We start from the raw sequence: 15,599 nt of genomic DNA, 5'->3' as shown, positions 1-15,599 counted from the left end.
AGGGGCCTTCATTCAAGAGAACAGGCAACATTGTAACTATCTGGCATCAACACATGTAAATCAAGGCGTGCCGTATCTTCATATCTTCACGAAATCAGTATAACTAGGACATGGAAAATGCAAGCATGCAAAAACACACATACACACTTTGACCAGACTTGCTTGAAACAAGAGCAAGCTAGTTAGAGGGGAGTGATAGTGTTTGTTATGACAGTTTTCTTCTTTTTCTTTATTCCTGGGGGGTGGGGGGCGGTGGTCCAATGCAATAAGGAAGAAAAAGAAAAAGAAAAAACAACCAGGAGGGAGTAGAAAATTGCCTTTTTGAAATATGTAGACACTGAAGTGTCCCTTTCAGCAATCAATGGTGAAACTGCAGCTCACCGTAGAGTCTCTTTGATGACAGCCTTCAGGTAGGGCATCCTGGTCAGGTCTACTGAGCTGGGCAGCTGTTGTCCCGGACACACTGAGGTGATCTCTCTATGCAGCCTGTCCTGGACAGCACTGTCACGAGCCAAATGGTGCAGCGTCCACGACAGTGTGTTAGACGTCTGAAGAGAGAGAGACGCGAGAGGGGGAGAGGGAAAGAGAGAGACAGATAGATAGATAGATAGATAGATAGAGAGAGAGGGGGGGGTGAGAGTCTGAAAAAACTTGAAGTTGTTTATTCACTCAGACTCAGATTCCAGAGCATGATCGTAAAACTTCAACACAGACGTGCCCGGACCACACCTGGGAATGCAGACAGACAGGTCCACACATCTGTGTAAGTGGTGTTTACATGTATGTGTGACTTTAAAACCCCCCAAGAACATTCAGTTGCAAAAAGACCATGACCTCTGACTCCCCCTCGCATGAACATGACCCACTCACCGTGTCCACTCCCCCCAGCAGCAGCTCTGTGATGCTGATGTAGACCTCTCCCAGTGAAAGCTTATTACATGACAACAGGTAGGTCAGATACATCCCTTCCACCTGCTTCCCATGCTGCACCTGGGCATCGATCTGCTCCACTTTCCTGTTGATCAGGTTCTGAGCTGTGTGTAAGTAACACAAAGTGTGTGTATGTGTGACTCTTTGGGATGTTTTTCACAGACAAGGCATGTAGAATCTCCATTTAAGATGCTTTTTAAATCTGGGACTACCGGTAGTCTTCAGCCTTGTCTATAAACTGTCCCAAAGAGTCATACACACAGCCACACATAGATCGATATTGACAACAGCCCAGTAGTCTGTTTACACAATCTTTGCCATCTCTGTTTCTACTTGTATCTGTAGGACTGTAATTTGTGCCACATGCTTGCATTGCAATCTGCATTTACAGTATAACTCTTATCTACCATAGACTTTCAACCAATGCCTTATATAACCTCCTTACCTACGTCGTAGAGGTCATCCCAGGCACTGACAAAGCGTTTCCAGAATGGAAAGATGCGGCGGGTCCAACGTGGGAGGAAGAGAACCGTCTCAGACAGGGTCAGCATGTCGTTGGCTGCAGCGATGAAGCGCAGTGTGTCCTTGGGGATCTCTTCCTGCAGACATCCCAGCCTGGTTTCAAACAGGATAGACGAGATGCCTGGAGAACGAACACAATTAGAGGCTGGTAATGAAACCAGAGTGTTTGACAGGTGGCAAAATGTGTATGTGTAATATTAACTGGCCTAAAGGGAACGGACAGATGGCAGCCATGGAGGCACCGAGCGTTCCCGAAAGTTACCAATCTGTCCCCTAGAGATTAGAAGGCAGGGCTCCCTGTGAGGAACCACGGTGTGTCTTGAACATTACTTCATACGGTCAAAGTTGAAGCACAGATATTGTGTGGAAACCCCGCCCTGGGGCAGAGAGCTCAGCAAAGGTATAAAATGTCTGTATGCCCTGTGAGCAGGGCCTTATATATTGCTTGTGACGGAACGCCGTACTTTGCATACCTTCAAAGCCAAACTTGTAGAGTTCTGCAGCCAGGTCTGTTACCGTGGTCTGGTCCTGACTGCGCAGACGAAGGCACTCGATGCGATGCAGCAGGTCGCTGACCACCTCATGGATGACGGGCGCATAAGCTGATACCTCCTTCAGCTTCAGCATTTTAGGGTTCAGCACGCTACGAATACGGTACCACTCTGGTCCTTTACTGGTGGCGAGGAGGAAGGTGAGACAGAGGTGGAGAGAAAAACCAAGAAGGTTACCTCCAGGCCCATGACGATTGATTATGTCATGGAGAGTGTTTTTTTTAAGCCTAAGGTTGTAGACTAATTTGATCAATGCTATCAAACAGGTCTGTCTAGTCAGCAGATGGGAACGATGAATAAGGGGCCTCAGCCGTGGACAGGAAGGCTGCTGTATTGTTAACCAACCCCACATTCAGGTCACCACACCTTTGGGGTCTCTTGTATAACATGTATGTCTCTCAAACATGTAGTTGTATTTTGAACTGCCTTTCATTATCTAGTATACTCGGTTTACAGTACAGTATTATTTTGACAAAGTCATTTTAGACAATAAACTTGTTACTTGACTAAACACGTTTGTTGTTTGACCCCTCCAAATACAACCTAATCTCCAACAGTAAACCTTGATCATGGCAGATTGACACAAATGTACTCACTCCACATGAAGCCCATAGGCCTGTCCCCTCAGGTCACGGTATTCCTTCCAGTGTGGGAGCTCTGTTCGGACAGGGTAGCGCCCCTCCTGTCGGATCACCTGTGCTATCAGCTCTGCAGATGCTACATTCACCACATCAAACGGTCCAAACTGTGAGCGCCATATTGGCCCATACAAACACTTATGTTCAACCTGGATGGGGGACAAGAGAAGAGAATCAAAATGTATATTTCAAACCAGGAAACCTACCAAAATTAAAAGATATTTCAGAAGTAAGAAGTTCATCATCAAGAAGCATCATCAAGAAACAGTCCGTTTGAATGTTCTTAATTCAGACATTGATGGACTGATTTAATCCTCATTATACAACAGTTAGTTCCGACCAAGTAATTTGATTGGACAAGAGGCATTCCATGAGTTACGATATACAGTATAACAGCACTGGGACTTTTAACTATATGTATCACTCCGCCGCACAGGTGTTCTATTAAATGACCGTTAATTAGACTACATTCAATTTCAATTTTACCAAAACGTTATTATGTGCAACACAATAGCCTACGGCTGGGAAAGTTTTCATGACAACGTTTATTCAATGTAGGTTTCCCCTCCTCGTGGTCTATAACAAATATCACAAATTCATGTTTATCTGCTGGCCGGGGTCGTCCTGACCCCATCATAAGCGGGATCATTGTGGGTGAGATGGTCCTCGTTGAGATAAGGGCCATAAACACACGCCCTCTCCATCAGAGCGTTGCGCACCTTCGGACACATAACGAACTGTTCTGACCATCGAAACTCTATGTTGTTTGGCAAAATATGTTGCCTTACCTTTTAATGTGCCCCAGAGTATGCCTACACAACTCCCCGTTCAGGTGTCGGGGAGGGCTTTCACATACATTTCACAGTAGGTTAATAATCGTAAACAGTACATATTTCTGTGTCGCCTACTTGCTTTACCTGCATTGCATGGCTCTTGTCCGCATAACCCTTCACGAATAACCAGTAGGCAGTAGTGGCCAAATTAGGTCCAGGCAGATCATTAATTGTTTTGTACTTCCCCTGGAGTTCCACTGTTTTCTGCACATTCAAGTGTCTGGTTCCGTCCAAAGCCAAGGGCAGAGTCCGGCCATGGTGCGCTATCCGTCGGAGCGGTCTAACCACTGCGGGGATCCCCATACTGATTATTGCGCATGGAGCGACTTCTGTGCACAGTAACTTTCCTAGTGGAAGGCCGCCCATTTAACACGCCCATTATGTGACTCACATGGCCAAAGGCTATCATCGAGGGGATCTAAGTTAACAAGGCTGCAAAATATTAAAAGTATTTTTTTAAATTCACGCATGAGACAACGTGGCATGGCACTATTGACACTAGTTTAAAAGTCAAAATCTGTGATTTGGGAATCTGTTGAACCCCATTCACACTTAAGAGATTTCCCATTAAATGTCATGGAATTTACCTGGTAAGGGACATGTGTGAACAGAATTAAACAGGGAAATTCTCTGAGGCAATTTCCGTGTGTGCTTCCAGAGGCTATTAGTATTATATTGATCCTTGAAGAATGTATCTTGAGCTCAGCAGTTGCTCAGACACAACTGTCGGTAATAATTGAATAATAAACTGATTATGTGTTTTATAATTAATTATTAACCAGTAATAATAAAAGTAAGAGTCACAAACGTCACACACTGAAGTGAAATAAATATCTTTTATTATCATCATCGTCATAATTATTAACACATCAAAGTGCCGGCTGTTCCAATAGTCTCCCGACCCTTTCCACCAAAAACAGCATTCATTCACAACACATCTCTCAGGCTCCAACCATGCATAAAATCTCAGATAAAAAAACAAATAAAAAAAAATATATTAAAAAATTATGCGTACCACTGAGACAGTTCTGATATAAACAGGCTTATTGGTCACAAACCAAATAGAATTATAAACATGGCTTCTTTAACAATACACAGAGACCAAACGTGAGGGATATAATTGTAATTAATCTTTCTTTTAAAAAGGGTACATTTCAAATGTATACATTTGTACATTTTTTTTTTAATTGTAGTCTTTTTTTACAGTCAGAATGCGCAAGGCATTTTGGGCGCAGTGTCATTTACACACACACACACACACACACACACACACACACACACACACACACACACACACACACACACAGCACCCTGGAGTGGCAGCAGTGGCTTATGAACGCAAAAAAACTTGTTATGGACAACATGTATTCTGTGGCCATCCTGTTGGATGGAAGAAGCAGGGAAAATGGTGTGTGGTGGCCAGTCAAACAGTATATTAGGGGCTACTTCTGACCTTCTGACTCCATCTGTCCTCGTCCAATGACAAATTACCAATCCCTAACACAAAGGGCTATGAGATAGAGGGCACCCACCCACGTTTCAACAGGTGTGTAAATAATCCACAATGGTGAATGAGGCCATCTGGTGGTGAAAACATTACATTCCTGTAAGATCCTTGCACAACACAACCACACAAACATTCTCAGTCACAGTACCAACACGCACTCAATCATACACACGCGAAAGTATGAAAATCAGTGTAAAAATCAGACTAGTCTCAAATGTGCAAAAAGGTAATTGCTAACAGAAAGAAAAAACAATAAACAATACATAGCCTACACTACGATCAACCGAGGACAAGTCCATCATCCAATGCGTAACCTTGAAGAAGCATCAGTGAAAAAACTACAACAAAAACAACAATATGCATGTACCTTTCAAATAGTGCATATGGTGATCCCAGTATGTCCCAGTACCAATAGAATGTTCAGTTGTTTGGTTTGTACCGACAATTACAGGCAGGAGGGTGGACTTGTTAAGAGTCTTGGGGACCAGCTGATGACATGCACATGTTCTGAGACCACAATGGAATCATTGACATGCCTACAATAAAGCAAAGCTATTGGGTATTTCCTTCACCAGCTAAACAAGTGCTCCCTCAGAAAGAGTCAGGATTTAGAAAACCTTGAGGCCAAACAGTGACAATAAGGTTCAAAGTGGAGTTCGTACTTCCTACTGGTTCTCATCATGAGTGAACCGCTCACTGCTGTCTGCTAGTTGAGAGAACTGACCGTATTGGCACTCCTTTGAGTTTGGGGGGGGGTATCTGAACCTCCCACACAAATAAACTGCGGTCATAACCTGCAGAGAGAACCAATACATTTGGCTGTAGAGTAATGTGTTGAGGGGAGACAGTGTAATCAGTGCCACCGGTACAGGCTGGAGGTCTTAACTGAAGGACTCCATACCGAACATACCTATGGGTTTAGCTTAAAGGCAGTGACAATACCCCCTGGAGTCAAGATGACAGCATGGTCTACACTAACTAGAGAGGGGTCTGAGTCAAGTTTTTAAGAAACCAATTCATCAATGGTTGTAATGGTCGATTGATCAACCCTATGCCGCTGTGCATCATCTCAATGACAATTTCAATAATAAATAAAAAAAAATCATTATGTCTGCAGAGCAGCTCTTGCGTGACCAACCAGCCAGGAGTGATTTGATACAGACAGTTTTGTCAGTGAGTACTGTTGGATAGAATGAAGACAATCCCACCCAATACCTCATAGACAAGTGGCTTGCTTAAGTTGTGCCACTTGTTGATTTTCGATTATTCAATTGCCTATCTTAGAAGAATCAATTTGGATGCCAGCGATTTACTACTCTATTAAATCAAATCCATCCTAAACACTAACCACATCAAGGGCAACAAGCATCTTCCAACACTGGTTTCCATCTTGCAGACATGGGCATTAAATAACCATTCAGATATTGAATTCAATTATTAGGCCAGCCGGGAAGTTTCGGCTGCTGCCAGAATCTATGGATAATGGCAGCGGCTGAAACGTCAGGAATGGCCTGATATTGAATTCATTAAATCGAAAGACTAAGCAAGAACAAACTCGTTTTGGGTGTGGACCCCATCTCTGCATTTGAACTTCAGTCTGTAAGGCTTTCCTGGGTAAGCATTGAAGCTCACATATAGCTTAATCTAAAAACATGTTTGCTTGGTGCAGGGACTTCTGATCTCCATAAAATATCTATGACCATGTCCATTGTACCAACACCACTTACAGTTCTAGGGTAAAAGGGGAGAAAAAGAAAAAACACACACAAAAACCATACAAAAATAAATGTCGCCTCTCCCTAAACATATTCCCATACAAGTGCTTTACTCCACCTCTATATTTACACTCATTTACATCCACTGGAGAGAGACTGAAGAGTGCAGTCCAGCCAGCAAAAAGCACATCCAGTCACGCTATGATCCAAACACAGGACACAGCATGGAGCCTATGAGCAGGCCCATTTCACAATCATATATATGTGTACATACAAATATATGGTCCACTTGTAACTTAACAGTTAATTCACATGTTCCATAATGGCCGCTATGGAAATAAAGCCTCGGTGTAGCAAAGTCCGTTTGTTGGCAACATTGACATGTGGCTGAGAATACCCATTTACAGTGGTGGTGTGGGGCACATTTCATAACAAACCCCTCGGAAACATATTGAAACTGCTACCATTGAAACACTGGCTCAAGCGTGTGTGTGTGTGTGTGTGTGCACTGTGCATACTAAGGGAGAGTGTGAGACACACATGACAGCACATACTACTAGTACACAATGCCTTTCCTGACATATTGTAGGGCACAGGGCATAATGGTACAGTGGGGTCTAGAGATGAACCGATCAATTAGCCAGTGTCCTTTCATTTGTCCAATATAACGAATTGATGTATGAGGCAAAGAAAAAATCACAAGCCAAATTTCTACAGTCAGTTGTCGTTGGCACTGCTGGCCGTGTAAACAAAATGTCTACACTGGGCGCTTGGGTGTTCATAGAACGGAGTAATATTCTGAGTTATCTTGAAGCAGATTACATGGAAGCAAGACAGAGAGCTTTTTCCCCTCAGCTGAGGGGAAGGGGAGGTGCTGGTGTGTGCAACACACACACGCACTTTATTGGATAGTTAAAGCTCCAGTATATAATGTTCAACCTTCCTAATGGTTGTAATGACTATGTAAGGGGCTGAGATCCCTTGAAATAAATATTTACACAAACGCTGCTTTGGTCCCGGCGAAAGTGCTTTCTAAAACGGAGTGTCCTACCCGATACAGGACATGACAAAACATGATGTTGTTACTGAACAGTGTTCTCTCACAGATTTTCGCCTTTCTGTCTCTGGTGGCTGCTCCTCTCGAACCGTGTGTGTGCATGTAGAAGCACAACGGCTAATGTCCGACATTCCAAGACCATTTCGGTTGTTATTATTAGGGAGGATGTTGTCGTTTGGAACTTCAAACTGAATTTCACAGCAGTAGCATATTTCTGAAACAACTCCTAGTCACAAGTCCTCATGGACAGTAAAACGTAGGCCCGTATAGATACTTAATGTCTTCCACTGTAATGAAACAAACAGGGCATCGTATTGGCCGATCATACTGACAGAAGATTGGAAAACATGATCGGTCCATCCCTAGAAATCTCACAAACACTTGAGTTTTAGAGCATGACTGAGTAATGTTGATTATTCCTGCATATTGTGAAGAATCTTAGACAAGATGTAAACTATCTAATGTAGAGAGAGTGCTTCAGCACAAGTACCTGAAAATAACACACAACGACTACTGAGCAATAACCTTGCTCGTTGACGAGCAAATCCCCACTCTCGTCCCCCTTCCAACACACTAATGTACCGTCGGCCAATCAACTATGGCCTTTTCAACTGGCCTTGTTAGCGTCATAGGGCCAATCAAAGAGCTTGGGAATACTCTACTGTTAAGGACTGAAGCTGATGCACCAGACCCAGAGGGTATCCAAGGTAACCAGACCCATAGGGGTATCCATGGTTTCTGCTTTGGTGTCTTCAGATACTGTCTGCCACTGAGCTGACCTGGGACCGGTTGCGGCTGTGAGGAGAAGGCAGAGACCAGCGTCGGAGCTGAACTGAGATCAGTCAGTCTGGATACAGGGGTGAAGGCAGCAGATCAGAGCAGCACACACGCAGACTAGAGAGGCTCTGCTCACCACTAGCTGAACGTAAAACAACACTTGGACAAGATCTGTACCGTCTACATACAGGATGTGTACCGTCAACATCAACGTTTTCAAACTGAACACATGTTTCTACACTGCTAAAAAGGCACACGGCAAAGAACAACTACAGGAAAGGGAAGGGGGGTGGGGGGGTGGAGGGGATTGACGTAGCCTGACAAACCACCTGACTGACACTTCAGCAGACAGACAGACACACGTTGAAGGACAGACTGAAGCAGGGATTCCTGGCATCAGATCCTTTTTTTTTCAGCATTGAGAAACATTCTACAGTATAGACCTGTGTGGTCGGGGGATGTTCTACAAGGACTGTGCAAGTGGGTGAGCAACTTGGGCAGAACTGTGAGAAGAAGCGTGGGAGTGTTCTCCACACCGTGTGTTCTGGTGGGTTTTTCTATAGCAGCGTGTCCAGAACCCAGTGCTCTGGGTTTACCGGTACATTCTGGGTCGGGTCAGGGCCACACCAGATCACCTCAAATCTCTAACAAGGTCCAGAACACTACTCAGTGAGCACAGAGTCCCACTCCACTGTTTCAGATTTCATCCCCCAAAAATTCTAAACAACATTTCAAAGAGTTACTTTTTAGTCTTTGTGGGCACTTACCCCATTGTGAAATTAAGGTGCAACTTTCTCTAAATGAGTTCATTTACTCCATGGCAATCTCATAAAAACAGAGACTCAGGAGTAGTTCCCACCCCCTGCCAACCCCCCCCCTCCTCCATCAACCAGATTCTCCAACCAAGTCCTCACTGGTCCAATGGGCCCTACTGCTATGAGTTGGAGAAGGAAGGTCAGAAGTGGAGAAGTCCGATCCATAAGGCCATCTCTGGCAGTTCAGGGGTCGGGTGGGAGGGGCTAATGAACAAAGACGTGCCTCAGTAGTTCATCTGCAGAGGGCCTCTGCTTAGACTCCACAAAAATGTGCTTGAGGAAGTCGCGGCCGTGGTCTGACACGTGCGCCGGCAGCACAGGGTTTGTAGGCTGAGTGGCGATCTTAAAGATAGCTGCCATCGCCTCAAACTCCGCCCACGGGGGGCGCTGCGTCAGCATCTCCACCACAGTGCAGCCAACACTCCTGCAGAAAAAGACCAAGACCAGGAATTAACATCAAAAGCTGACATGACACTACTCATCTCTTCATATCAGATTTGTTACTGGTCGATTCAATATTATGAAATAATGAGTGATCAGGTCTGTTTCCTTTGTCAGTCTTCAATAGTCTCCAATATCTCCTCTCCTTCCTGATCAGGAATGTAAAAGATTTCATTGGAAACAACATGGGGGAATTAGGTTTAAATCGTCTGGGCGAGGAGGAGATGGAGGGGAAACTACTGACGCCGATTTAGAACATGGCCTCAGCTTCGATCGTTCTTCCTTACCAGATATCAGCCTTCCTGCCGTAGCCCTCTCCGCTGATCACCTCCGGGCTCATCCAGTAGGGGGTGCCGGTCACTGACTTGATGCCCGTTCCTGATAGGCAGATGGTCTGCAGACGTCGACTTGCCCCAAAGTCTCCCAGCTTCACATTCCCCACCGAGTCCCGCAGGATGTTGGCCCCTGGACACATGGGTGGAACAGGAAGGTTGAGTTGCAACGTGGCAGGTCAATTCTATACCTGATTGACTCATAACAACGACATTACCCAGAACTCAGATAGAATGCCTTTCCCCAATATCTATTCCTGATTCTATTGTATAACCTGATTTCCCTCACCTTTGATGTCTCTGTGGACAATCATGTTGCTGTGTAGGTAGGACACTCCCTCCAGGATCTGTCGGGTGTATCTACGTGTGACTTTTTCCGTCAAGGTTCCATATGACTTTATCTGGTCTTTAATGGATCCCTGGAGAAAACGAGGTATGAACATATGAACATTTTGTAAACCAAGCTAAATCTCTACACTGGTGGGCAGGGACAGTTAATCCATGTCTAATAGGTTAAACACATATAGGGCCGGTTTCACAGACAAGGCTTAAGCCTAGTCCGGGACTAAATCACACTTTCAATGTAAAATCTCCATTGAAGATGCTTTTTAGTCCAGGATTAGGCTTAAGCCTTGTCTGTGAAACTGGCCCATTCTTTTGTATCAAGACGGCATAGTGCGAGTGTGCGTGGTACAACTGTTGCTTGGCCGTACACACTCACCCCTGGCATGTACTCCATAAAGATGGACAGCGTTCTCTCCATTGAGTCTCGAAGACACCCATAGTATTGTACAATCCTTTCGTGGCACAAATTCTTCAGTAACTGGATCTCACACTCAAGGGCACTCACCTCCTTCAGATATGGACACAGGCATGAAGTACACACAAGTACACACCAGTAATATCACAACATCTGTAAAATCACTGGTTCCCATGTGTATAAACTCAAAGTTAATAATATGAATAATAACATATGCAATACAACAGTGACCAGATGAACATTCAAATAATCTACTCACTTTACTGGTCTCTGGGCTCTCTGGGTCAAACTGAACCTGTTTGACGGCAAGCTCTCGTCCAGTGTCTGCATCATAACAGAGGAAGACCCGTCCGAACGCACCCTGACCCAGGAGCTTGCCTAGGCGCCAGTTGGTAGGGGCACGCGGAGCTGGAAACAGAAATGGGGATAACTCAAGGAAACACGTCATCAGGAATCACGTCAACGTCAGTCACTTCTTCCCGTCTCCCAAAACAACATCTCTCTTCTCAAACAGTCTCAAAACTGTCTTCCATTCCCTTTTCCATCATACCCTTCATGCCCCTATCCATACCATCTCTCTCCTATCCTTCTCCTTGACACCACCCGCCCCCCCAGTATAACTCACAGCGGCTGGGGGGGCTGATGTCCATGACAGAGAGGGAGGGGGTGAGGTTAGGCTCGATGTCGCTCCCCCTGCGCCGCCGGCCTGGCTCCTCAAAGTCAGGGGTGAAGATGCTGCTGCCGCTGCTGGTGCTGGGCGATTGCTCGGTGGGGCTGAAATTCACGGGCGACCGGAAACCGTGCACCTGGGTTCGCCGTGCCCGAGGGAATGTCTTACGGCCTGCATAAAGAGAAAGAGGGAGAGAAGGACAGAGACAGATAGTGAGAGTGAGAGAAGACAAAGGGGCAAATTACAATTATAGAGAGAGAGAGAAATGTCATGAGGAAAAATGTGATTCTCTACAATGAAGAATGTGAGTACTTCTGGTGACATGACTCAGGGCACATGTTTTCCCTCACCATCACTGTAGTCCTGAAGGCCAAAGGAAATATGGTATCTCCGTGGGTATGTTCCCCCTTTGCCCGACTTCTCAAACACTGGGATATCATACTCTGCCAGAGGGTGAGGATGATGATGATGATGATGACGATGATGATGACAATGATAATGATGATAAGGTAAGGAAGATGGATGAAGATCGATAAATAATACATTAAACAGCTGTTAACATGATCTCCTCCAGTCTATGATACAAAATGTACCCCTTTAAAGAAAATAAGTGACAGAAGATTACCTGGGAAGTCCTGGTGGTTGTCTGGGTAGCTCTGAGCTCTGGGCATACGACACTTGGGATAGTTATCACTACAATAAAAAATAGGATGACATGATGTTAAAATCACAATGTTTCTGAGCTAATACATGCAGGCTATACAATACATGCAAGTTTAACCCTTTTAAAATTCGTAGGCTCACCTGTCCAGAGGGCTGTCCAGAGAGGGACAACTCCCTGACGCCGAGTTCTCCGGACTGCTCATAGACAGAGGGTCCAGCATCTGTAAAAAAAGGGACAGAGAAAGTTCACCTGTGCTCTGCTTTCAAGGTTTCATGCTCTCTTCAATTCAGCGATCATATAGGAAAGGAATCCCATGCGGAGTCCTTGATGCAAGGTTACCTGGTCCATGCTCTCTGGAATGAACTCGCCCTCGCTGTAGATGCTGGTGAAGGAGCCGTTTCTGGCCACCTGCTGGAGGGCATCAGGAATGTAGCCTGGAGGTGGGGAGCTGCGGTCCGTGGAGTGCGAGCCTGCAGAGAGAAAAACAGGGAGGAAATGACAAACATTACTAGCGATCGTCTAGACCGGTGAGGAAATGTTTTATGGCTTAATGCCAAGACAGATGTGTATTATAATAAGAGCACAAAGCATCTACGAGCAAAGACACAATGTTGAAATCGTTCACAGATTACTGTGACATACTATTGCTAGATAGCTCAGATTCGATTATTTAGATTATTATTATTGCCGCACTGTCCTCAGAGCAGATGACGTGTAAGTCAGTCCATTTATGACGTACCTATCAAAGCCAGCATACTCTTCTTGTCTGTCCCCCTGAAGCCTGTGTTGTCCAGATCTTCATCTGATGGTGACACATCCATGCCAGATGTGGAGGTCTGGAGAGAAGTTTACATTATCAAACACAACATCACAGCTTTTGAAATGTGTATACGTGTCTTTACACAGGAAAAAAAGAGTAAACTGTTTAAACAGGAGGAGGCTTCATCACTGTAAATAATCATCAGATTACAGTGAGGTGTAATGATGTAAAGTATGCTAGTATGCAGTGGTCTATTCTACACTTAAGTCACTGTGATATGGTCTGTGATGTGACTGGATCTGACCTGAGAGGAGGTCTGGAGCACTAAGAGGATCTTCAGGCTCTTCATGTGAACACTGCGATCCAGCAGCTCAACAGCCTTATCCAGGTCATCCTGAGTGGTCAGGGGGATGACCAGCTGACAGAGGAGAGACAGACCGAGGTAGAGGCAAAGAGAGGAAATAAGACAAAATGAAGTTGATACATATGGCTTTATGTATTTTACCCTCAGAAACCCTTTTACGGATTTTACTATGAAAGAGCGTGCAAGGACAGACGTACCTCATTGTTGGTATAATGAAGGTCCATAGTTTGACCAAAGGCCACCTTAGCTTTGGACCCCAGGTCATCCAGCTTGACTGGGCGTGAGAACTGCAAGATCCTTTCAAGAGCAAAAGAGAACAGAGACATTCAGCTTATTGATACTCTTCTTGTCTGTTAAAGCAATGACAGAAAGCAAAAATGGAAATGAAAAGATCCTATTCTCACCTCTTCTCCCCTTTGAACTCGAACTTCACTCGAACGTCGTTCTACAGAAACACACACACACATTCACAAAGGGTTCATCATTAAACCAGAAATTAATTCATTTCAGATGTAACTTGGAGGAAGAGAGGTGAATAAGAGAGAGAATAGTTCCTAGTTTTGAAATTCATCTGTCAAGTTCTAATTTCCCACTTTGCTTGTATTCCTCACACCTTGTTAAACACACTCGCATAAGGTCTACCGAGACCATTATGGAACTTGACTAACAGAGGGAGATTTGAGGACGTACCAGATTCTTGGGTGAGGAGGCCTTGGGTTTGCCCAGGTCAGACAGAGACATGGCAGGACGGCTGGAGCGGTGCAGTTCGGCCAGGTCCTGCATGATTGAGTTCAGGGCCTCCTGCTCATCTATATAGGGCACAAGGCACAAGACTCCCAATTACACTTTATAGATGAGAAAGGATATAGGAAAAACATCATAGGAGCTGCATAGAGTGGAAGAACGTGCATCTGAATCATTAGGTAATTAACAATTCATAGTACCAAAAATCACAAAACACATACCCATCATCATGGCACGTCGATTCACCCAGGAAAGAGGATTCTCCCCATCAAAGGGACTCCTTTCTCCTATAACATCCGTTGTGAGAATCACACAAATCATAAGTTATAGCAGAAGTTAGCTGAATAACTGGCCACTGACTCTCACCCATTTGAATCACTGATTTACAAGCTTAGCTAGATTAGAAGCAACTCTTGATGTTGCAGTTTGGCACACCGAGACTGACATGAATGTGCTGGCCCAGAACATTGTCTAGGGTAGGGGGTCTGTCATGTTAGCCTAAGTGTCATTTGTTTGCAAATGTTGAGATCGACGTGTTCATTCTAGACAAATTGTTGAATACGTTTTCAACATCACTAATATTACAAAAATATCATATGAATTGCTCAAATAAGCTTGCTTACCCAGCAGCTAGTAGGTTGACTGGAATGTAGCTACAACTAGCTAACGTTAGTTAGCTTGACAGATGAGATCAAAACACGTTGTTAAATGACTATCTTAACCTGACTAAAATCATGATCTCTGGATAGTCAACTACTTCAACAGCTAGCTAGCTGGCTAGCTATCAACGTAGTTAGTCAAAGGAGGGAAGTTGTCCAGTGTCAAAAGCTTATGCTAGCTAAGCTATGCTAACACACATTCTCTTTCCATCAGCCCCGCTAAGCGCACTATTTTGGCGTGAGCAACAAAACATCGTGCAAACTGCCAAGTAACATCGTGAAACGTTGTTATAGTTTATTTGTTTGGTTACCTGGGTGGTGTTGTGTTAGCTAGTTCACTTCCTCATCCACAGGGCCAGTGACCAGAGCCCCGGCCCCGCGGACAGCTGTCTCTGAGGAAGCAGAACTTTTCTGTCCGCTTCGAACTTTACTGGAGTCCAGGGCCCCGAAAACAGTGACAGGCCAAAGCTGCTTAATTACACAAGACCCTCTTCTTTGATGTGTAAAAAATAATGTGACCGATTCCAAAACACGCTGAGTATCTATCCGGTGACACAGACAACTATATCCAGACTTTGTTTAGTGACATGTTGCAAACGGTTTGGTCACAGCTCTCTGCGGCAGCTTAGCTAAGCAGCTATCTTCCCCCTAACAGCCTAACAGCAGAGCCAGGAGTTTAGAGTCACAACCACAACACAAGTTTTCGTGATGTCATCAAAATATGTGGTCGTTCGATGCTGTCAGATGAGTCGAGATAATAATAATAACAATAATAATTATAATATTGTTTGATTACTAAATCTAAATGTAAGATGGCTATTTAAAAAAATAAAAAAAAAATAATAATGGATAGAAAAAAT

At 44.5% G+C, this 15,599-nt stretch overlaps 2 protein-coding genes across 2 annotated transcripts in view; both read right to left on the bottom strand.

Moving 5' to 3' along the window:
* The window catches only part of cyp27a2 (cytochrome P450 family 27 subfamily A member 2), a gene marked incomplete at both ends in the record, with an annotated part of 5,422 nt that extends 1,645 nt beyond the window's left edge, over window positions 1-3,777 (bottom strand). Inside the window, 6 exons of the mRNA XM_080531812.1 lie at window positions 382-548; window positions 871-1,034; window positions 1,376-1,573; window positions 1,926-2,125; window positions 2,600-2,790; window positions 3,559-3,777. Coding sequence (XP_080387938.1) covers window positions 382-548; window positions 871-1,034; window positions 1,376-1,573; window positions 1,926-2,125; window positions 2,600-2,790; window positions 3,559-3,777 — 1,139 coding nt within the window. The remainder of the gene's footprint in view (window positions 1-381; window positions 549-870; window positions 1,035-1,375; window positions 1,574-1,925; window positions 2,126-2,599; window positions 2,791-3,558) is intronic.
* A 5,772-nt stretch (window positions 3,778-9,549) lies between these two features.
* Window positions 9,550-15,324, bottom strand: map3k2 (mitogen-activated protein kinase kinase kinase 2; the record flags this gene model as incomplete). The annotated part of the gene is made up of 17 exons (XM_080532203.1): window positions 15,051-15,324; window positions 14,302-14,367; window positions 14,027-14,145; window positions 13,741-13,781; window positions 13,534-13,633; window positions 13,277-13,390; window positions 12,952-13,048; window positions 12,552-12,682; window positions 12,353-12,432; window positions 12,174-12,241; window positions 11,899-11,991; window positions 11,504-11,719; window positions 11,138-11,286; window positions 10,840-10,971; window positions 10,408-10,537; window positions 10,074-10,251; window positions 9,550-9,769 (listed from the first exon to the last, which is right to left on the bottom strand). Exons 2-17 carry the CDS (start codon window positions 14,309-14,311, stop codon window positions 9,550-9,552), a joined length of 1,878 nt encoding a protein of 625 aa, XP_080388329.1. The 5' UTR covers window positions 14,312-14,367; window positions 15,051-15,324.
* Window positions 15,325-15,599: the final 275 nt, after the last annotated feature.

Source organism: Nansenia antarctica (assembly GCF_963989245.1).
Source record: "Nansenia antarctica genome assembly, chromosome: 5".
NCBI lineage: Eukaryota > Metazoa > Chordata > Actinopteri > Argentiniformes > Microstomatidae > Nansenia > Nansenia antarctica.
The sequence above is the reverse complement of the archived record's forward strand: the minus strand, read 5'-3'. Positions and strand labels throughout refer to the sequence as shown.